Source organism: Solea senegalensis, linkage group LG14 (assembly GCF_019176455.1).
Source record: "Solea senegalensis isolate Sse05_10M linkage group LG14, IFAPA_SoseM_1, whole genome shotgun sequence".
Lineage (NCBI taxonomy): Eukaryota > Metazoa > Chordata > Actinopteri > Pleuronectiformes > Soleidae > Solea > Solea senegalensis.
Window position 1 is genome coordinate 14,756,015 of NC_058034.1, and position 24,440 is coordinate 14,780,454.

The following is a 24,440-nucleotide window of genomic DNA, read 5'->3' on the forward strand; positions in this document are numbered from 1 at the left end:
CTTTCCTCTCTTCTTCACTACTCCATTCACTACGCCTTTTTTCTCTTTCCTTCTTTTAAACATAATACCAGTCATTTGCTGGTGCGTTGCTTTCTTTGATTATGTTTCTATCCTGTGATGCACTTTGAGTTTCAGTGCTTTGTGTGAAAAGTGCTATATAAATAAAGTTTGATTGATAGTCCAAATCAAATTATCCACTAATTCTGTAACTGTAACGATGTAAAAACTGCATAAAAATGAACAAATAAATCAGTAATATGTCTCATAAAAAGTGCATTTCTGTATCTTTACAGCAGGGACGAGGATGACACTGAGTGACCGATAATGTCCCTAAAACCTCACACTGAAGATTGTGGTTATACGTGCAGAGCTCGTCATACTGTGATGTTGACAAGGTAAGGTAGTTTTCCTCTTTGAATGCCAGCACAAATGTTCCTCAGCTGTTGATTAATCCTGAGCACGACGCAACTGAGCAGATTATGACAACACAACATGTCCCATCAGATCTGCACATGTACAGTACATGAGCTTCCCTAGTGCTGCAGGGTGGTGGGGGTGTTTTTAGGCACCAGTGGGTTAGTGTGTGAAAGGTGAAGCTGGGTTTGGTTGAACACAACTCGTGGGTGTTGTCACGTGCCTGGTATGTTGCATCAGCCTCCTCCTCCTCCTCCGCTGTGGAGCTGTCGGGATCAAATATGCAGGAAACCAAATCTGAAGACAAAAAAACAAATAAACGAAGAACATCTCAAAGTGCTGCTGGATCTAGAACTGTTTTGTTTCCTTCAACCTTGAGTGTGTTTAGTGATCTCTCCATCTCCAGGTTTGATCATTTCATCCACTGCAGAAGATGTATTTCAGTTTTCATAGATTTGAAGGTTCAGCCATAACTTGAACACATTATACCTGTTATGGTCACATGGTGTCCACCAGTTTCTCAAAAAGTCAATGTGCACACTGTGTTTTTAGGTTATGTTAATCTCAGTTTAAAGTATGTTTGAAATCGACTTATTCAAACTTTAGTACATGTAGAGAGAGTTGATGAAGAAAACTGATGCAACTCTACAATGACTGATGCAAAGCCTGTGAGCTGCATGTTCGTATCCACAAGTCACGCCTCACACTCTTAATTTGGTGAGCTATTAATCTATTGAAATGTTCATGGCTCTTCTTCCTCTGACTGTCAGTGTTACTGCTGCCCTGCACTGGTGTCTCTGCTTGTATTACTTCACCCCATGAAGTGGGAGTAAAGTATTGTCTTTAGTGGGTCTGTGTGTCTGTCTGTTTGTGTTTCAGCACTTGCCATTATGACCACTAGTGGCCACTAGTTGCGTGAATGGGGTGTTGCTGCCATCTCTGATTGCCTTATTTTATGCTGCATCTTCACTCCAGCATCCACCTGCAGGCTCTGACATTTATATCGCATTTTTAGTCGCCATATAAAGAAGCGATAATTGTGCAGAAGTCACACAAAATAGACAGTTTTTCCTTTCTTTTTGTTCATAAAAATGAGCCAAGTGAAGGACTGTGACATATTTCCAAATTTCACAATTTCAATCAGATTTTGAACATTTTGAGGACTTTTTTGCTCGGGTGTGTTTATATATTTGATTGCCTATAGGTTGTGCTGAAAAAAAGGACACTACATAATATATAATATATACACATTCTTACAGGCTCTGTGTGTTTTAACATAATAATGGAAAAAAGCAGCTGAAATGCTCTGTGTTCTAAGAGTTAAACAGAAGACATTAACACCAGAAGGATGTAGAATATGTTAAAAACATTCTTCGCACTTGTTTGTTGTCTATTGGTACATGACAAGTTTATACATGTTTAGAGCAGCAGACACTGAGGGAAACACACAACACCATGCGCTAACAGATTTTTAGCACTGTTATTGTCAAGTTTGCATTAATAATACAGTATTTAATGCTCAGTAAACATAAAACATTTTGCTTTTTTAAAGATGTATAATAATGTATTTGAACTAATTGGTGAAGGCAGCAGTGGAACAACTCCTTTGTGCCATGACATAAAAATCCCTAATTTTTCCTCTGTGGACTTTGTGGTAGAGTTGATATAATGCATGAGACAAATAAACTTTATCGCACGTAAACATGCTGGTGTTTCTCACAGAGTACAAAGCTGACATGTAGACTTTTTGTGATGATGTTTTGTGGAGTAAATCCTGCAGATTTACAGATCTTAAACATTGGAATAATCTGACTTTGCACATTAGACATTAAGCTCTCGTCTGTCTGTTTTTTAAAGCTCTTCTTAAACCTCATCTCTATTCACTGGCCTTTGACACTATTTAAGTTGTTGCCATTTTATGTTTATGAAATAAATAAGAAGCAAAGTGTGAAAAATAAACATCACAATTCATAAAATTCTAAGGAGAAGAATCCTAGCAAAGATATTGAATTACTGGCTTAATTTAGCTGTTTTCCCTGATGTTAAATGTGTTTTACTTTCTGTTGCTACTGGCCGATCGTAGCTTGCTGTCATCAACAAAACATGCGATACACAACTCTGATCCATAGTAAGCAGGCGGTTGGGAAACACATCCAATAAACACAGTGTATAGTCTATAGGGAGGTCTGCTGTCTTGGGCACTTCCTCCACTATTTGTTAGTCGTACTGGTTTTGGATGTAAATGTTGTCACCTTACAGTCACAATCTGTATTTTTATCAAATGTATACATATATATATATATATATATATATATATATATATATATATATATATATATATATATACATATATATGTATGTTATATATAATCCCAGTCATTGGTGGAGTGATGTTAATTTGTTATACAACACACAAGTGTAGACGTTACTTTCTGTCCGGGCTTGACTCCTTGAGTAAATTTGGCAGCACAGAGAAGTGTGTGAAAGGTAGCTCCCGTCTTCGCCGTCTCATGAGGACGGACGTCATGAGGGATTCATTAAAAGCAGCTGTTATTTACAGTGCAAAGTTTGATTCGCCACTCATTCCACTGACCTTTTACCCAGATTCCTCATCCGTGTAGCATCTGTATCCATGTGTTCCTGCTCGTGTTTGGACCTGTTGCCTTTCCTTTCATTCTTTTCCTTTTTTTTACAATCCAGTTTTTTGGGGTTGAACCTTAACCTAGAGAAGTTGTTTTTTCCAATCAACTTTATTACCATCAAAGATATTAACAGAGATAGAGATAGTGGTCGGCTGCAAACCGCCTCATTTATCTTTTCTCAGCGTTAATGACTAATGCTATTGCTACTGTAAAACAGGAAGCGTACACACTGTCATTTGTGTCACATTTTTCACAAGAGCATAAACTGTAAATACATTTCAAAAGTACCAAAACAAAACACGTATCTGCACTGTCTCTGAAAATAGAAACCTTGCCCACCTTTTTTTTTTTGTTTGTTTAGGTATAAACCGCTCAGTCCACACATTTGTCTATTTGCCCACATGGGTCTTCACTGGTTCAGTGGACACTCATTCTCATTCTATTACTTAACTGGTCTGCATGACCATGACCTGAGTTGTCTGTCAGGTCGCTGAGTGCTCAAACACTGCTCACCTTTCACCCAGAAACAGCAGAAAAGCCTGAGGTGTGATGAGAGAGAGAGGGAGAGAGAGAGAGAGAGAGAGAGAGAGTATGGGAGAGTGGGACAGAGAGAGGGAGAGGCATTCTCACATTCTATACAAGAAACTGTTTTCGTGACCAGTAGTTACAAAAAAGTGTTTATAAAGTGTATAAATGTCTCTATGTAGTCTCTATGTATTTTATAGATGATTTGCATTTGTAAAATTATTTATATGAAACAGGGCCAGTGTTGCAGGGCTGCAGCCAACGATTATTTTCATAATTGTTGATCTGTTGATTATTTTCTCGAGTCATCGTTAGGTCCATACAATGTCAGAAAACTTTAAAAAACATTGATGAGTATTTGTCAAACCTGGAAATTATGATATTCTTGAATGTCTTGTTTTATCCACAAACCAACATTATTCACATTTAATGATTTCTTTGTTTTATGGAGCAAAGAAATTAAGATAATTAAATTCACATTTAAGAAACTGAAAAAAAAATCAGAGATCTTAATTATGAAAAAAACTTCAAACCGAACAGATCAATTTTGTAATTGATTAATTGAGTAATTGTTTCAGCTCTACAATAATCCCCCACACATATTTAAACTTGCTTGTTCTAATTTACTGTAATTGGTTGGAAAATATTTTTTCTTATAGCTCTAATATTATTTTCATGGAGTAGTCATGTTGCCAGCAACATACCAACAGTTTAGTTCTAAATTTTTTATTTATTGAAGTTGCTGCCGATCACTGATTCAAACTTGGAGTGGGAGTGAAGTATTGTTTTTGGTGGCTGTGTGCTCACTTCCACAATGAGCAATGGAGGCCAACAGAGGCTTGTGGCAGACACACATGCTGCCCAAGAATTTTCACTGTGACATGGATTTGAACACACAACCTTGTGATGTGGACTCAGACACTCTACCTTTGAGCCACAGACTCTGTTACACCACCAGGCCGACAGAGGCTTGGTGCGTGAATGGGGTGAAGTCTGCCATCTCTGATTGCCTTGTTTAGTTAGTTAGTTAAAAAAGCCAGTTTGTCGTCCAAAATGTGACAAAAAAGTCATAGGTTAGTATGCGGTCCAAAATGTGACAAAAAAGTCAAAGTTTAGTATAGTATGTCGTCAAAAATGTGACAAAGTTTAGTCTATCGTCCAAAATGTGAAAAAGTCATATTGGACCCCAAACTAACCTATGACTTTTTTGTCACATTTTGGACCGCATACTAAAGTATGACTTTTTTGTCACATTTTGGACGACATACTAACCTATGCATTTTTTGTCACATTTTGGACCACATACTAAAGTATGACTTTTTTGTCACATTTCGGACGACATACTAAACTATGATTTTTTTGTCACATTTTGGACGACATACTAAACTATGACCTTTTTGTCACATTTTCGACGACATACTTACCTCTGACTTCACATTTTGGATGACACAAAAAGTCACTTAAAGTCATAGTTTAGTATGTCGTCCAAAAATTCCCTAAAAGTCATAGTTTAGTATGTCGTCCAAAAAGTCCCAAAAGGTCATAGTTTAGTATGCTGTCCAAAATGTGACAAAAATATCATAGTTAGAGTGCCTGCTCCTGCAAGGCATTCTAGTTAGAACTCTCTACAAAATTCCACGGCATATTTTGATTGTGTCTGCTTCTTCGTGACGATTCTGGTGGATTGAACCTTTAAAACTTGAAGTATACAAACTTTTTTTTAACGAGGGCCAGATTTAATAATGTGAACATGTTCGGGGGGCAATGGTCACTACACACCTTTTTTTAAACAGTCACTTTTACATACAAATGCACTGTTTAATCAAAATTTTATTTTCATTGTGACAATTATAATTTTTAATTGTCAATGTATTCTAACAAATGGCTTCGCTTTTCTGTGTGTGTGTGTGTGTTTAAATAAATTTGAGTTCATACTGTTGTATGTCTGTCTTCTGACTAATATGTGTAATCTCTTTGTGTGTTTGGACCAACTCCAGATTCAGTTTATTTGCATCGACTTGCCTGCCAAGGTTTTATCAGCAGAACCTGCATCTCGGGTCAAGGCCATGTTATTGCTACAACATGGATTGTTTTTGTGGATTATTTTTGGTCAGTCATGCTTGAAGGAAGGGACTGATCATTCTGTGAAACATGTTAACCTTCTTCTTAGCAGTTTAGCATTGACAGTGTAAACAGTCCAGAAGTAGGTCAGTCAAGTTCAGGCCACTTTTCCTCCCTGGTCTCAATATGCAAGGCGAGATTTATGGCAAACTGCTTCAGTATTTCACACTCACTGATTGCTTGCATGCTGCAATTGGTAAAGATTTTGTTTTGTTAAGGTCACTTATGAATATCCATATGCAGATCATTTGAAAACACACACAACTTTGAGAGCTGACGTGTGACAGAGTGGCTTTGGTCAGATGACCACAAGACACTTTAATGAATGAAAAGTAATAATGCGGTGGATTTCATTATACATGTTTAAAAAAAAATCTTAATGTAACACTTGTAAGAAAGAAAACATAACTTTGTAGGTGCATAATGGTTGTGAGCAGAACGTTCAGTCTTTGCAGCAACAGCTGACCTTCAGTCGGTCAACCTGCATAAGATTTGTTGATGTTAAAATAATGCTAAATAATGTCTCATAGTCCATACGGTCATTACTGCTGATTCAATAAAGATCTCTGTAACATATTCAGAAACCCAAACTGTAAAAATCAGACTTAAAAAGAAATATTTTGTGACAAAATGAGAGAATGGGTGCAGCAGTGTTAGGTAAAAAAGCTAAACCTAATCCTTCTATTGACATTATTACCTCACACTATGACAGCTATTTCCACCTCTGACTCTACTTTCACAATTACAATTGCTGGTGGATAACAGATTAATGTTTTTGAGTTCATTTTGTGATCTTTGACCCTCTGTTGTTACAGCTAAGGTGTCCATTTAGGCTGAGCAGCAGCCTGGTGTGTGCCAAACCGGTTTTACAATACCTAGATCCCTAAATACACACTAACAGGACCAATCCATCTCTTGGGCCACTCGGTCTGTTGGACTGTCAGATAAATTAAATGCATCACAGGGAAATAATCCATCCATCCATCCATTTTCTACCGCTTAATCCTCCACATGAGGGTGCAGTGCCAATCCCAGCCGACATAGGGTGAAAGGCAGGGTACACCCTGGACAGATCGCTAGTCCATCACACATAGAATAGAAAAACAACTATTCACTCTCACACTCACACCTACAGTCAATTTAGAGTGTCCAATTTACTTAATCCCCATGTTGCATGTTTTGGACTGTGGGAGGAAACGGGAGAACCTGGAGAAAACCCACACACACAAGGCGGAGAACATGCAAACTCCATGCTAATAGGACCTTGTTGTGGCTGCTCCCGTCATTCAATGTAATATAATGTGGAGAAACACACCATCCAACTGAAAAATTACAACTGTTATATAAGTGTATTTTTGACAGTTTACCATTTTTACAGTTGTGACCAAATGGTAAATCAACAGCTCATTCAATAAAGAGCAGCAATAGTTTAAGAAAAAAAAATGTTGTTAACACTAAACAGTATCAGCTCCGTAACATCTCCTCACATGTGTACTTTGCCCAGTGGAGTCCTGGAGGCTCTAACTAGCTAGCTGATTTATTCATGACTTTGGTTTACTTTGTGCATTACAAAGCTCCACCCTGAGAAATAAAGAAAACGCCCACCATGTGATAAGGAATCAGTCCTTGGAGAAATTTCCAAGACTAAGCTTCAAATCCTTTGTACATAAACACAGATAATAGAATCATCACTGTTGCGTTTCAGACCACAATTTCAGTTATTGACCGGCCCTCACACAGAGTGACACTTGGCCTTGCAGCCTTGGCCCCGCAGTTTCCCCTGATGTGTGACACCTCACTGTATAGGATGTAAACTGAGTCATGTGGCAGGAGTTTTTCCAGCGGAGCAGAAAAGCCGCACACCTGCGGGCAGGAGATCTGCTGAATGACACATTGTGGGTTGTTTTGATCTCTAATCGCCATAGCATCACGCTCTTGCTGTGCTGATAACACTTATTTTATGGAAAGCATCATAAAATGGATTATACCTTTCTCTTACTTAAAGCTGGCAGTGCTGATCCTCCGAGTCATGGTGTGGCATCAAAGTGAGGCATCTTTGAAAGAACATGCAATCAATGAAGTGAATTTCAGCTATTTATACTTTCAGTATAAAAATAATGTACACTATGCAGCTAAGCTGCTGACTGGCTGCTACATGTAAAAATAATAAATTACAGCATGAGTGCACATGTAATATACAGGAGTAAAAAACAATAAAATAAAGCATGTTTGTATCCATGTTTGAAAAACAATATTCTAGCCATGTGGTGTTCGTCATTTGAAGCAACTGCTGCTGCTGTTTTACCTTGTGGTTCCCTGAGAGGTCAAATGTACTGTTGTACGTCTTCTATCGAGAAATACATCATTTTTAATTGCACAATCATTTCTGCAGTTTACACATATCCAGATTCACTGCTATTCATTACAACATAGTCCTGTGTTGTTGTTGTTGTTGTTGTTTTATTTGTTTAATTATTATTTTATGAAATAAATCATTAATATAACATATCTGAGTTCCCCCTCTGGTCAAATTGGGGGGGAATGGACCTTGGATTTTCTTGGATGAGGTGGTGAGTAAATGTCAGGTAAATAGATTTATAGTCTTGCTTGAGAGAAAGTTGAAGAGTTGTTCACTATTTTCAAGATTTTCAGATCAGTCAACCAATAAGTTTAAAATGATTGTGAGATCAGTCTTTTATAAGTGTCACCTTTTTCACAAGTATAAACCTAATAAGTTGTATTGTACTATAAGTTTAATTTATAATACAATATAAACTATGACCATGAATAGTGCCAATAGGATGCATGTTGCAATTATTTCTGAAAACATTTAACATCTTTGTTTTTTTACTTTTGTGTGGTACATTTTCAAGATGTAGTTCAAAACCACTTCCATCATAAGACAGCAGGTGTCAGTCAAACTTCACTTTGGTTCAGTCCTTTTCAACACAATACCACCGTGAAATTGTGAGTTATCACCCTCTCTCAGTCACTACAATGTTTGTGTTTGTTTTTATATCAGGATTAAACCACAGAGACAGTTTGTACCTGTCAGATTACTGAACAATGGCACATAAATGAATCTATGTGCTGTGGATTATTATTTATTTGTTTCTCGCTCTCTTTTTTTTATATCATGGATGCTTTAAATATTGCGTTGTTTTTATTACATACTGGTATGATTTCAGACTACCTTGCTGTGATTTACTATTGTTGTTTTATTTATTGTAATACTTTTATTTATAGACCCGTCACCGTGTGGAGGATATATCGATTTAGTTATATAAATGTATGACCTAAGAGAACTGTATCTCATTGCATTTTATCGTACTCTTTGATTTTAAAACAATTAAAACGAACAATAAAATAAAAAATGATATATATATATATACATACATATATATATATATATACTCACGTTCGGGTGTATAGACGGAAGTGACGTAATTGCGCAAGAGCTTCTTCCGTTCTCTTTTCGTTGAGGCTCAGCTATCGGCCGGGTGAGTAGACGGTTTCTCCATCTTATTTTTGTCGATTTGTACCAATTTCCGAGTCCTCAAATGTCGTTTAAGCACAACTGTGTTAGTGTGAAATAGGTAACAGCACCACATTAAATACAATTAAGTCGATTTGAGGGCAATGAACAGAGAAAATAGAGACAAGAGCTCCACGCTCTAACATCACGCATGTGGCGAGGCCCCGCTCCGAGTCCACCGTGCGGCTAACATTAGCTAGCAACGTTCCTAACACGCTCACATTACCACTGCCACTACAGCCGTTTAAAAACATAAACCTCTCCGTTTGTTGTCAAAACTCACAAACTTCACTGATTTGTCTCAGATTATTTGACAATTGTAATTGTTTTACGTAGTGTAGACGGCTAGCTGCTGGCCCGCTGTAGCTAACGTCACTTCTCTCTCAGCCTTGCAAACATGCAGATTTTCGTGAAGACGTTGACGGGGAAAACCATCACCCTCGAGGTTGAGCCCAGCGACACTATCGAAAATGTCAAGGCTAAGATTCAGGATAAGGAAGGTGAGTCACGGCGGACACGTCATTTTGTACCTGTTCTATAAGGTTTGACTTTTATTTGTCAAAAACTATCGTAAACCACTTGGATGAATGTTAACTGCTCTTTTTCTTGGCCATCTGTGACGAGCCAGATTACAATCAATGTGTAAGACTGTCGTTGGAGGTTCTCAGTCATCCTAGTCGTCTTCAGTCGTTAGCTGGAGGCGACTGGATTTGCCTGAGTTGACGTTTCACCAAGTCTCTTGGATGAGAGATGAAGCCCAGAGCTTACTACTGAAGAAGTCTGTTTAAGACTGTTGTGCTCCATTTAAGAAAATGGACAGGCATTAAATAGTATCTTGTTAGACTATTGTCATGGACAGGCTTTACAAATTGTCATCTCCATAATTTGTGTTAATGTAGAAGCTGTTAACTTAAGAATGTTGGTTATTAAGTGTCTTTTTTTTTTGTTGTGTGTAGGAATTCCCCCTGACCAGCAGCGTCTGATCTTTGCTGGCAAACAGCTGGAGGATGGACGCACACTGTCCGACTACAACATCCAGAAAGGTAGCAACTCTTAACTGGGTCAGATGTCCAGAAAGTGTCTTGACTTGTCAAGTTACAAATCAGTGTACAGTTTCTTGCCATTTAAGTATTAACAAAATGTTCAAATACATTCATATAATGTTTAGTTTAAGGTAATGGATTTTATATTGTTTGCTATTTTCCAAGAAAGATCTCATGTGAGTTTTTTTCCTTAGTGTTTGAGATGTTAAAGAAGCCTTCCTGTAGGTGTAATTAGAAATCTAACTTAATATTAACAAGCTGTCTCTTCTGTCTACCAGAATCCACTCTGCATCTGGTTCTGCGTCTGCGTGGTGGTCTCATCGAGCCTTCACTCAGACAGCTGGCCCAGAAATATAACTGCGACAAGATGATATGCCGCAAGTAAGTCCAGTCCTGCAGGGATGCCCTTGTGCAAGGCCTGTTATGTACAGTCAAATGATTTGTTAGTTTAGAATACTTTATTGTATACATTTATTAGACTGCAGATGGCCTGCTTTGGACAGCCAGGGTATGATAAAACTAAGTACATAAATAAATGTTCTGTAATAAATATTAAACCCCTCAACTGTACTATGAGAAGATTGAACATTGTTTTAGTTCCATGGTGTTGTGGTTTATTTGTTTAATCGATTGAAATATATATTCTAAGAACAGAATATTTTAGTTTAGTCCATTATTAGTTAAAATATTGGTTGAGGAGGATTTGAAGATAATCTCTGACTTGTGATACAGGTGCTATGCCCGTCTGCATCCACGTGCTGTCAACTGCCGCAAGAAGAAGTGTGGTCACACCAACAACCTTCGCCCCAAGAAGAAGCTGAAGTAGACGCGAGGGCTGATTTGGCTCCTTGTGCCATTTTGTGTTGAAATAAAAATAAGAAAATTATGCTTCTTGTCTTGTGTATTATTCAAGAGCTTTTGTAATCCCTAAATTTGAATTCATGTATGCAGTGTGGTCATGGGTGAGGAAGAAATTATCAGATAACTGGAGATTTAAGATACTGAAGAGTTTGGTTAATAATTTACTGGATTTAATTCATTTCAGTTAACTGCTTATCAAAGTTGTCCTTGGGTGAACATAACCACCATGCAGCTTGAACCAGTGTAATTCTGGTATAAAATTTTGGCCTGCAAAATTATGCATGTTGTTTGAGTTGGCTCAAATTGAAAGCCTTACTTGGCAGCTGAACACAAGGCCATATAGCCTCTCCAATAAAGAAAAAGTACTGTTCTGCATTTCCATTGCCTGTATACCATTAATCACCTGTTCTGTATAATATTTGTATTGCATTTATATAGCTGCCCTCACACCAGCTGCTGTTCACCAAAATCCTTGAGCAAATAGATCGGAGCGACTATCGTTTATGCTGCCAGTCCAATGAGTGATGACCTCAAGTTGTAGATGAAGTAATATTGTCATTATCAGCTCAGGAAAAATGAAAATTACAGATAGAAAGCAAATATTTAATCACATGGAGGTGCAAACAGGAATGCTCAAGAAAAGGTTTTTAGGCCCACCATCACAAAAGTACAGAATTTCTGAAAAACAGGTCTGTACAAATAAAAGAAACTCATCTCACAATGTCACATACCATTCGACACCAGTTAAATACCTTTAAATTTTGTAAATCTTGGGGAATGACTGGTTAATCAAGTCAGTTAATGTTTATTAGTTCTCACATGACTTCAACTAACTGAGGTATTTTTGCATCATTACTGAAAGGTTAAATGTTTTGGGACAGTGAAAATAATCAAATGGAGATGAAGGTAAAGCATTATACAATAAGTTCTCCAATAAGTTTATTCCAGTTAATGAGCCTTCAGAACATGATGACAATGAAAACAAATTCTGTTTGTTATTTATTGTAGGAAATAAATAAAATTGCTCTACTGAAATGTAATGTCTGCAAGACATAAATCAGTATGGAGAAAATGACGTAACCAAAGACCCCCCCAAATTCTCACAAACACAAAAATATTTAAGATGTAATTCACTACCTATTCTAAAATTGTAATACACCCAATAATGTCATGTATTTGTGCTATTACAATTTCCCAAGATCTATTTTCTAACAATGCTATAAAAAGAAAAGAAAGAATTTATTGCTAATATGGTGACAGTTGCATGTAGCTGCTGATGTACAACGCCAGAAACACAAAACCATTGACCTGGTCTATGATGATGCTGTATGCAAGTCAAACTAGACTGAAGTGGTAATAAAACCTCTGAGTGAGTGTGATTAGTGCAGTACCATTATATCATATTCATGTTGTATCATAACTATATTGATTGTTGGAAAAAAGCTGAGATGATCATTTCAACTTAAAGCCAAGAAACCCAAACTATTAAACGTGTCTAACAAACACACCACCATGTGAAAATGGAACAACCCTTAGTAATAACTGCTGGTTACTGTAATAATAACGCTTCTATATTAACTCATCAACAGATTTCATTATGACCCATTTGAATAACATTTTGACACGTTACTATGATGCAGACAGCTGCGGCCTCAACAGCTGCACCTTAGTTGTACCTATTGTCATGAGAAGAAATCCATAACCCACCAGTGGGTGAGATGCAAAGATCAATAGTGTGCATCAGAAATGCACATCCAAAGCTTGAGAGACAATTATGTACCAAATTGCTAAAACTGCAGTTGTGCTTTTTTTCTTCCTTTTTTTGTAACTTAAGCAGTCTGAGGTAACACACACACGCACACGCACACGCGCACACGCACACGCACACACTGCAGGGCTCATGCAGTGCTCTCCTAATGATCTATATGCTCCACAGTTTCTCTGAGGGTTATTATTATTATTACTAGGATAATATCTTGTAGTGTTGCCTGAAAGCATAGTTCATGACGTAAAACTAGGTTTAGTGAACACAGACAAAACATGTTAACATCAACGTAAACAAAACACAACATGGCACAGACGCGCATTCTCAGGTTCATCTCAACGTCCGAACGTCAGAAAAGCAGCGACTTTGTCCACAAGCCTCAGACCTTTTCTGAAGGAGAGGACAAATCTACCAAGCTGCTGCTTAAATTCAGTGTCTCCTTTGACGTCCCTTCTTGCCCGTGATTAACTCAGATCAGAGATTGTGAATAATTAAGTGGTGAGAAAAAATAAAGTCCTCATGGTACATGAGCAAAACAGGGCCGTGGGCTGGCGATCATCACAAACAGAATGTGAGCAGGCTGTTGCGTCTCTGTGTGCATGTTCCGGCTGGTGGGAGGCTGCTGATGGTGAACGGAACTGATTTTATCAGGGTCTTTGTGTCTATGTGTCTTAAGCCCCGACCTAACACCTACAGGGTGCATCTCCACAGTCTCTACAGCCCAGAAATTCACTTTTGGTATAAAACTATATACTATTTTCTTTTCCAGCTATCACTTTTCTCACTGTATTCATACTGGACTACGATGTGATGTGTGGGCCTCAAGCTTTTACTAAAAGGGGCGTCTGCTTAAAATAGAACTTTAGGGACAGAAACAGGTTTCTAAAGACAAATGTCTGGAGTTATGGTAAAATATTGTTGTTTAGGTATAAAAAATAATTACTCATTAACTTTCCTCTACCCTAAAATCCCTAACGCAATTCCTGCTCTTAGTTTCTTGCACAGACACCGTTGAGTTGGGATTTGAGCTCCACAGAAAATCCGAGCACCAGTGTCAGGCCCTTAGTATTTGATTGTTTTAAACTTCATCTCTAAAGTGTTAAATGTAGACAAATCACTCAAAAAATAAGAGAAAATACTTTGATGCCTCTTGGAAAACAGCAAATTGTCTTTTAAAAGTGGTTTCTCGATTCATTTTAATAAATCACCACATATCTTCTGTGATAAGATATAAAAGACTTTCACCGCCTCCAGATTGTGACAAATACACTTAATTGCAATGGCACCAAAGTAAGGAGGAGGGCGCTGTTTAACCATCACCTTCAACCATTCAGAGTAGTCGGTTAAAATCATGGATTGATGGGCTGAAGGACATGCAGCTGATGTGAATTGTGTTTATTCTGCACTGATCTTAAACTAACAAAACAAATCCGTGAGAGTAAACACTTGAGCATTTTCCTCCACGCTGCTTTGATTCCTCCATCAGTGAAACACAAACGAAGGCCACGCGACGAAGACGAGCTCTGACTGTGGAGATGCAGCCCGGCTGCTGCTGTCGCTATTTATCTACGAGCTTTGCTAAGCTCTGTCTCAGGTCCTTCAGGTCGCAGATTTTGACGTCCAGCACCTCGATGATACGCTGGACCTCGACCTCCGCCTGCTCCCGCTCCTCCCGGCTGGACGCCAGTGTATTTTCCGCACTCTGAACTCGATCCTCCAGCTCAGTGTTTCGTCTCTCCATATCCTGCAGACATGTTTCATGGTTAGCATTATGCATTTCAATATGTTGTTGGTATTTGTCATATTCTTTCTGTGACATCATCACCACCACCATCACCTGGCAGAGAGATGAGGGGCAAATTGCAAGACAGTAATTCACGTTAATTGTAATGTCATGAATGAATGATAAAGTTGAACACAGGACTGGCAATAATGCACATGGGCTTTGTTTGTGTGTGGTTTGTGTGGTTCCTTTGTCTAAAGTCTGAAGCAAAATCTGTAATTATATGTGCCAACACTCTTTGTGTGTCTTTTACGAGCTAAAAGAATGTGTTGTATTAAACACTACCCAGAGAGCCACCGCAGTACAGCAGCACCTGATTAGGTACAAGTAAAGCATCAAGCTTATACTAAACAATGTCATCACTTTGGCAAATACAATCCACTTGATGAGAAGGGCAAGTTTGAGCTTTATATTGCAGACGGTGAATAGATTAGTGAGTTAACACGGGGACAGCTAAGGTCAAAAATGAAAATACACTGGTACAGAACCTAATCAAGGCGATGCATTTCTCCTTGAGCCCTCATTTCACCTCTACTGATGTCTGCATCACTGCTGCTGGTCTGAGCAGCAACAACCAAAAAGAAAATAAAGAGACACAAAACCTCTGTTCACACTACAACTGAAACTTGTATTTGGTTTATCTGTATAATCTTTATAGTCAATGTCATATGGTTTTGAATATAATTGTCAATCTCTAAAGCTGCAGTGCATAACCTGAGGTGATCTTTGTTATTCATGATGTTATGCTGCTGCCTCTGTTTGGTCCAAGTGAACATTATTTACATGCTACACCCGTCATCTGAATACAGGCTGAGGCTCTGTCAAGTAATACTATCACTTGCTTTTAACGTTGGCAAAAGACTCGACTTGACTAAAATGACTCGACAAGTATTCAGGGGTTAAACGTTACAATTTGAATTTTGAAACACTGAACACATCGGGTGCCTGTTTTTGTGGCCTTGCGTGCAGACTTGGCCACCGTGTGACACCAACACCACGACGTGACACTTAAAATCCCACAAAGGAAGGTTCCTGACAGGAAGTCAGTTGTTTGCTATTTTAATCTGACACTAGTTAAAGTCTTGGTGGATCAAAGCTGGTTATGATAAGTGTGCCTAATATTTGAAATGATGGAATATATAGGAAATACACTTCTCTTGTAACATGCTTGATTTAAAAGCAGGGACTCGACTTACTCCCATCTCTGGAATTTAGTGGCAGGTTCTTTGTGTTTTCAGTCAAACTCAAACTCTGGTTTCGCTTTACTAGTGCAACGCTGACACAAAACACAAAACACGTTGAAACGTTGCTAGGCAACAAAAGATCTAAACACTGTTATATATAGTACAGTATTATAATCTATACCTCGAGTCACGTTTAATCAGGGTGAACTCATTTGACATTTGCATTTAGGAGTTGCACACTACAGCTTTAAATATGTCCTTTGACCATCGTATGAGATATGTGTCATCTTCAAGTAAAACAAGTAGATTTTTAAAAGCGAGTCGTTGGCTGTGATGTGTTAAGTTTAAGTACAAATATAAGGGGGCAAAAAAAAGCTTTAAATCTCATGCGCTTACCTGGAGCTGCTGCATGGCTTCCTCTCTCTCCTTCTCTAACTTGCCCACATTTGCTTTCTTGCTCTGCAAATTGTGAATTTCCTGAAAACACAAATGATTTCAAATTAACTCAACAGCCCACCCCCTTCTTTACCACCACAGCGCAGTCATTTATCATGCACAGGACACCTTGTTGTTCTGCGGAGAGGTGGGGGGTGGTCTGTTCCGCCTCCAGGGAAACATACCACCACCATCCTGCTGCCAAAAACCGAGCTGGTGTAAATGATGGGACAGCTATGGTTATGTTAATGAGGCTGAAGGGCAGCAGCAAGCTGCCTTCAATGTATATTTCATTTTAATAACCTATTTATTTTTCCGGTGAAAATGGCTCTTTGGCTGAAGTGCACCCAGCATGCACTTGAGAAAGAAAATGCATGCTGGGTACAAGATAAGTTGACCAGATTATAGTTGTGCACTATAAAAATTCACGTTAAAGATTAATCAATGAAAAAGGTGACTCAGAACGGTCCTAATTAACATGTAGGTGACAGCTCAAGACATCTGCATCTCAGACTTAACATTCATTTTGGTACGTGTGTGTGTGTGTGTGTGTGTAGCATTCTATCAAGGATCTTTTCAGGCCAAGTGAATGATGAATGAATCAACAATAAGACCAGTGATAGTGGTTCAAAGACAAACTGTGGTCCAGTTGAGGGGAAATTGTTCCTCTTGTCTGTGTCTACTTGAATTTTAAACACGTATCTTAAAGACACTGAACTTATTGCACCACAGAGGTTTCATTAAAATCCTTAAAAGATGATTCAGAGAACAAATCATCAAACTGATGTTTTCTTGCCTCCTAGCTGCATTTATGTACAAATAAATCAATTCACTTAGATGTACCATTGTTGTTGTCTTTCTGTTTTTCCTCACAGCAGCCTAAATAAATATCCAATATTCATTCCAGACAATGTATTATTTACTGTGGTTGTGAAATGCTGTTGTATTTTGTTCTTGCTTTCTTCACCGAGCGTCCCTTGAAAAGGTGAATACATACATACAAGTGCACAATACATGGTGTGGACAGGGCGCCTTGCCTGTTCTCTGGCACTCAGCAGAGCCTCGAGCTCCTCCAGTGAGCGACTCAGCTCCTCTCTAGCAGTCTGACCAGCAGCAGGATGTCCCAGCTGGGCCTCCAGATCTGCCACCTGGAGCAGACACACACACGCGGGCAAACACATAAAGAGTTAATGCGGACACACCAACATGCTCACAGTGACGGTAGCGGGCACTAAACACAAAGTAGTAGATGCAACATCATTGTTTTTTCATCAAAGTATCACACAAATTGGAATTGTGACCTTGTGGTAGTTCTCAATCACCACAAGTATTCCAATTAATCTTGGAGAGGGATCATTGACATCGGAATCAAAATTACACAGCACTTCATCCAACAGCTGTTGTGACTGTTGTCACTCAAAATGACAAGAAAAATGGAAGAAAAGGAGGTTAGCATGTCAGATGATCACCGCCGAGGAGCATCACTGCAAGTTTTTGGCTGCTTTAGTTTCATAAATGAATAACCAGTTACTCCTCAGTCTAAATTTGACAAAGATAGGCAAGAAGGATTTGTCTGGTGGAGGTGAAAAAACAAAAAACACTGTGAAATGGCTGTGGTGTAATTTTCTAAACACAAAGGAGCCTTCACTTCCAGAGTAAACATGGATATCAGCAAAATGTTTTTATACAACAACAAAATAAAAATGCAGAAATATAATCACTGAAAAGGAAACACACAGATACAATCACACATACACACACACTGCATGTTTGATGATTACTACTGATGGAAATCAGGGTCATCACCTCCCCGCCTACACACACTCACGCACAGATACAGTCAGAACTAAGAACAGCATTCATCATGCATCACTTTGCTGTGCAATCTGCAAATGCTAAATGACATTTTCCTGATTCATTTACTCTGTTGGCTCTCGTCGAGTCCTCCCTACAAGGTCAAGTTTTCATGGCAGAAAAGGTCGTCAAGTGGTAACAAATACAAATAATGTGAACGTGTAAAAGGATTTAGTCCTTAACGACTCATACCTGGAACACACAGGACTCCACACTGACCTAAACATAACTTAACCAAAATTCAAATATTACCCCTGAACAATCAGTTCCTTAGACATTACCTTCTGCCTCATTAGGACCATGGGTTTTGGTCTCCATGAAGACTACAGGTTTTTAGGTTAGGGTTGACAGAATGTGAAGACTAGCCAAAGTGTCCTCACTTTTCCAAAATGTCCTCACTCCCTATGGTTTTTACTTTGCTTGGCCCTCACAGACACCCATACAAAAAGACACACGTGCACACACTGTGATGCCTCTGTAAAAAATAAGACTTTACTGCCCATGGACGCAGTAGTGAAACCTCTTGCTGCTGTGACCTTTCCAAAATTGCTGGAGGAAAGTGACCTTGTAAAAAAATCAAAAAAATTTTTTAAAAATGTTCCCGGTCTGAAAAACGAAGTAGGTGAGTGAATGTTTGTCTGTACCAGGACAAGCTGTTCGGCCTTTTTAAAACACTCAGTGACATTTGAAGCTTGAACTGCGTTGTGTAACTGTGCTCGGGACGTTTCACAGCTCTGAGGCTCCCAAACCTCACAGGATTAGTGGCACAAATAAAAACATGCTACAGGGTTAACCACATAAGCAAACGCGTATTCAAGTTTATACATTTTAAGGCAGAAACTTAAAAAAAGTTGATGTTACATGGTAATTTTGAGATGGTCCAACCTTTTCGTGACTATAACAGTAAAAACGGAAGTTAAAATATTATTGTCTGGCACTGCCTTTGCCAGATGTTGAAGGTGAAAGCTGTACAGTATAATAAAAAGTCTCAACGCACTCAACTGTTTGAGTGCGTTGAGACTGAAGTTTTACTCAGTTACTTACACAAAATAAATGTAGCAACTATGCAATTAGGATTGAATCACAGAAACAATACGCTCGATAAAATAGATTACACCTACTAAATTGATAGAAATTAACTATCACCAATGATTTTTTTATTTTTACTATACATTTTAAACCAATGCAAAATGATATTTGGCTCCAGCCTTTTCAAAATAAAGACGTGAAGGATTTCTTCACTTATTCTGAGGCTCTGAACAATGACTTGTTTTTCCTTTCCCTTTATTCCGCACAGTTAAATTAGGAACATCTTTCACACGTATTTTGCTCACTTTGGATTCACAGCACAGCTGAATCTAATTATAACGCTGTTTCACTGCAGAAATAAAAGGCTCGACACAGGTGTGTGCACTGGGTTGTGCGTAAAGGGCTTGGTGAGATGAAAACATTGTAAATGCATCATACTGTGGTATCCATCACTTTAAAAACAGGCTACCGTATGTGGATGTTCAGTGAGCAGCTGTGATATGGTAGATTTGTGCCTCAATCTGGGCGAGTAATTTCATGATAATCCATCTATTGGCATTGAAAGAACATTTTGTATTTTTTTTCCTCATCAAACGTAAAATTGCGCTTCACTAAAATGCCGTCTATGAACTGTCGGTTCATACGCAAACCCGCAGGAGCTAATGTTGTTCATATTCGGTATTTTTGCAAAAACTGCTTCGCTCTCTACAGGTTTACAACTCCCGCTCATCACATCGTCTCCTCTTCACAGTTCCCAAAATCCACTCGGATAAAAACGGCTTTTTTTCTACACTACACCACGGTTCCCTGGGCGAATTCAAAAATGTACCGACAGAAGAGTATAATTGCTACTCCTAAAATTTCTTGCTTGTTTTCACCATAACCATAAAAGTTAAACCATAAAATTTCCCGTGAGTTAAGTGCTTTTGCATAACTTTCAATATCTGGCAGGTATTTACAATTTACTGCATGTTAAAATGGTGCATTAACAATTCAAAATGAAGAAAAACAACACTGTAGTTGTACAAGAACACCAGAGTTTGTGTTAACTTTGAAATTTAAACAGTATAAAACAACTCTTTCCTCTCTGGTGAGATTCTGATTTGCTCTCCCCAAAAGAAGAAAATAAACAGCCCAAACATGACTCAGCTAAAATGCTTTTGCTGATATTTATTTATATTTTTACAGTCTGTGCATAGAAAAGCATGCGATATAAAGGCTTTTTGGACAGTATCGGATTATACATTTTCATCTGTCCAATCCAGTGATTTTGACCAAAATCGTACTGATAACGATACTTACCGATACTGATTTCCATTCCTAGTGTTAGGTGTTGATATGTTTTTATTCTGTTTGCTCTTGTTGTACCAGCGTGCCTCTTGGACACATCTCCCTCGAAAAAGAGATTTAATCTCAAGGGACTTCCTCGTAAAAATAAAAGGTTAAATTAAAAGAATGTAATGTTAATTGTAATTGTAATGTAATTACTTAGAAAATACCCAACATGAAGAATTAACAGGAAACTTAATGTCATTAAGTCCACGCCCTCACGTTTTATGCAAAGCACTTTGATTTCCTTTGTTTTTGAAGGAACTTTAAAATAAGAAATAAAAACAACCTTGTCTCGGTAACAAACTAACAATTGTCATTAAACCCGAGCTGCGGTCGTACCCAACACAGGAAGACCAAAATACACCGGCGTCTTTCTGTCGCTGATGAACACCAACATGGCTGAATCTGAGCATGTGATGAGGGAGAAGAAAAAAATAGAAAATAAATCAGCCAATGCCAACCTCGCTCCGTCTGCTGCTCCAACAGTGATTTATCTCCGTCCTGCAACTGGGCCACAGAGAGTGGAGGGGGTGGGCAGTATAGGGTGTCCAGTCCCCAGAAAGAAGGGGGGAAAAAAACCATCCCTGCCCCCCTCAAAAAGAAAACCTTTGCCAAACCCTTGAGGCCTGCTCTACTTTTAGCCACCTGGTTGACTTTGCTGCAGTGTCTCTGTAGCTGCGTGTACATGTATTAGGTGTGGTTAACCTTCACCCAGACTTGGAGACAAAGATGAAACCACAAAGAGGTTTTACGTCACTGAAGACAATAGTTTTATGGAAGTTGGACACAGCACGCAGTAATTCTGTTGTCCTGTGAAGAGGCGCTATAAATTATGAACAAGGGCATGATATACTCTCCCCAAATTAAAGATGAAATGTCTGCATTCTGGCCCAGTGATCATCACGGGGGCCTGTCAACAGAAATATCCACACAAGGGGGGGGGGGCTGGATGATGAATGCATCTGCAGTTTGGGACAGAGCAAGTTTGTGAGGGGAATTTAGTCTGACACTTGATGTAGACGTACGATTAAAATCAATTCATCACAAGATTGCAAGATACAAATCATTTTTGGGGTATTTAGACTGGACATAAGACTATTTATGCCATAAGTATGTCATATATGGGCATTTAAGCAGTATGATTATTTTTCTTAAGCGATTGGCAGATGTTGTGTTTACATTATTATTATTTGTATTTTTTTTAAAAAGCGAAATATTTTGTAGAGTGTTAAAAAAACCGGGAGGTTACAGATGAGTCAAAATACATGATATTAGAAAAGGTATTGTTACTGTGATATCATATTTTTCAAAACACTGTAAATATATAAATTAAAAGATATAGATTGACAAATCCTTGTGTTAGTTTTGTTTGACCAAGAACTTACAATAAAGATAGATAACGGTTCTTGTTTTGTCATTTTTTCCCTATATGGCAGCCTACATTCCAAATGAGAGGAGAATTTGTTAAACATCTGCAGTGTGACAGTGTAAATGATTTATTTGAAGTTGAACTGTTTTCATAGTTATTGCAAGTAATATCGTCACTGCAATATTACTACATAGCTACATTATTGTATATTTTCCTAATTTCCTAATTGGATTCTATCAAACATTAATAATAAATGTGTTACAATGTACACAATAGGGCTGGACAATTAGTCGAAATGTTATCGAAGTCACAATACGGCCTACTGAAATTTTCAAATTGTTGGAGGTGCAATATTTGTGAAAGCCAAAATATGTGTCAAATTATCATTTTAGATTAATTCCTCTCCTGACCTACACACATCTACAGACTGAAGACTTTGTTTCTCACAGATCTGCACAAATATCACACAGTCATCATTCTAAATATGTTTTTTGAATAAAAATGAGAATAACGATGTCAAAATGACCATTCCCTCACAATTCCTGTAAAAAGAAAAATCCCTAGTACACAACGTCTGCATGGTCACCTGGTCTCGGAGGCGGTCGGTCTCCTCCTGGTATTCGGCCAGCTGTTTTTTCCACTGCTCCACGCTGCTGTTTGCTTCCTGCAGCGCTTCCACCAGCTTAGCGTTACTGTCCTGCAGTGTGAAGAGCTCGGCCTCCAGGTTTATCTCACACATGGACCTGAACAAGTCACACAAAAAAACAAAAAAACAACTGAAATTCCATAACTTTTATGGTCATTTGAGGCCTCAACCATGTCTTTGTTTTGGTTATAATTTGCGCCCAGATATTGTAGCACACACTACCTGTGTATCTGTGTGCCAGCTGCCATTGTAAAACCACCAGAACAAAGTGCACAGCAGAGTCAGGAGATGATTCTCACACTCAGTTTTGATGTCTAAGTGAAAATAGTTCCCAAGAAATGTAGTGGTGAGTTACTTAAGTCTTTTCTAGTGTTTATATGTAGATTTTTGCTAAAAAAGAAAAGAAGAAGCAAAATAACCTTCGACAATTAAAAATCTCACCACCATGGGGTTGTAAATAAAACATTTAAGTGACGGACGCAAGGTGATCTCCTTTTAATCCTTTAAATAATCTTCATGTATCTCTAATGTATCACGATAATGATCAATATCCAGTGTAATGTAACTCTTTGAGAGATTTGGAAGTTGAGCTTTAATGTTCGTTTATATTTCCCTTCTTTCTTTTTTTATTTCAAATGTGCAAAGTTAAGTACAGTATAAGTAGAATCATTCATCTTCATGTCACATAAAAAAAATAACTAAGAAAAAAAGAAAGAAAGAAGTAAAATCACCTTCAACAATGAAAAATCTCACCATCATAGAGTTGTAAATAAAACATTTAAGTGACGAACGCAAGGTGTTCTCCTCTTATTGCAGTGTGGGAAAGAGAGATTATGTCCTGCGTGTCGATAAATGTCAGGATTCAGAGGAGATATTTAATAAAACCGGGGAGCTTTAGGATGAGACGTTGAGTTTAGGAAGTGGAGTCTTTGCCATGGCGACCACACCAACACCTTGGCAACCATAAAACTACTCGTCATAACAGAGGAGAGAGAGAGAGTCTGTAGTATAGAGGCTCATAACAATCATAAAATAAAATGGGATGTAAATCAGCCAAGGACAAGTGCTTTTTTGCTCCCTGGTCTCAGATGGAAGGTTGAGTGATCAATAATGGTCAGCGATAAACTCAGCAGCAGTCGACTGTGCACAAATTCACTGCGTTCATTTGCTTAAAATCTCTCAACTCAAACCTTAACAATAAACTTGTTAGGTTGTTTTATGTCCCCATACTGAAGATTATGCTCGACATTGTTGTCCATATTCTGAATTCACATTTGTTAGTCCTGTCCTACACGTGCAAACCATATCTGTTGCATATCTGTTTATCCTAGAAATTGGATTCATCAAAGTTTCTGATTTAACTGGATGTTGTGTATGAACCACATTCAACATGTCAGTACAAGGTCAAGCAATGAAAGATGGAAAACACCTTCTACAAACATAAGGCATTAACAGGAAAGAAATAGCTCCAAAAGTTAACCTTTATTTGTAAATCTGGATGGGATGTGAGGAGATGTGAGGCTCCGTTCTGCTGCAGCCACGAGGTTACAGACACAAACCTTTCCATTCTTTTATTCTCTGCTGTCCGTTCTTCATTCATTCAGTTTGTTTGTTTATTTTTTTAAAGAAACCTCTCCACCCCTCAGATTACCAGCTCAGTAGCTCTCCAAAAACCTGTGAAAAGCCTTCAGTGACATGTGGTGAAAAGTGGAGCAATGAGTTAGACAACATGTGCTATTTCTGGCACCTGCATCAATAACGTTTCAATAAAGCAATGAGGAAAAAAGCATCACCACAAATACATGCTCTGTAAAGACTTTTTAATTTAACGGTTAATAATGGTCATTCCCTATGAGTTGAGTATTTTTCATCCTCGGCCTCATTTACTGTGCACAGCTCAAC

At 38.3% G+C, this 24,440-nt stretch overlaps 2 protein-coding genes across 3 annotated transcripts in view; one reads left to right on the forward strand and one right to left on the reverse strand.

Annotated features, from left to right (window-relative positions):
- The first annotated feature begins 9,139 nt into the window (after nucleotides 1-9,139).
- Nucleotides 9,140-11,166, forward strand: uba52 (ubiquitin A-52 residue ribosomal protein fusion product 1). Its single transcript, XM_044043780.1, has 5 exons — nucleotides 9,140-9,202; nucleotides 9,625-9,737; nucleotides 10,194-10,280; nucleotides 10,559-10,661; nucleotides 11,013-11,166. The coding sequence occupies exons 2-5, from the start codon at nucleotides 9,635-9,637 to the stop codon at nucleotides 11,104-11,106; spliced, it is 387 nt and encodes a 128-aa protein (XP_043899715.1). The 5' UTR covers nucleotides 9,140-9,202; nucleotides 9,625-9,634; the 3' UTR covers nucleotides 11,107-11,166.
- An 897-nt stretch (nucleotides 11,167-12,063) lies between these two features.
- The window catches only part of LOC122780660 (homer protein homolog 3-like), a 39,948-nt gene continuing 27,571 nt past the window's right edge, over nucleotides 12,064-24,440 (reverse strand). For both annotated transcript variants that reach the window (XM_044043779.1, XM_044043778.1), the window contains 4 exons: nucleotides 22,479-22,635; nucleotides 17,346-17,456; nucleotides 16,270-16,350; nucleotides 12,064-14,650 (listed from right to left, as the gene is read on the reverse strand). In XM_044043779.1, the coding sequence (XP_043899714.1) occupies nucleotides 14,465-14,650; nucleotides 16,270-16,350; nucleotides 17,346-17,456; nucleotides 22,479-22,635 (535 nt within the window). In that variant the 3' untranslated portion in view covers nucleotides 12,064-14,464. The remainder of the gene's footprint in view (nucleotides 14,651-16,269; nucleotides 16,351-17,345; nucleotides 17,457-22,478; nucleotides 22,636-24,440) is intronic.

Coding starts and splice junctions, on each gene's coding strand:
- uba52 (XM_044043780.1), top strand. CDS start 9,635: ATGCAGATTTTCGTGAAGACGTTGACGGGGAAAACCATCACCCTCGAG. Junction 9,738..10,193: donor TAAGATTCAGGATAAGGAAG/GTGAGTCACGGC, acceptor TGTTGTGTGTAG/GAATTCCCCCTGACCAGCAG. Junction 10,281..10,558: donor CGACTACAACATCCAGAAAG/GTAGCAACTCTT, acceptor TCTGTCTACCAG/AATCCACTCTGCATCTGGTT.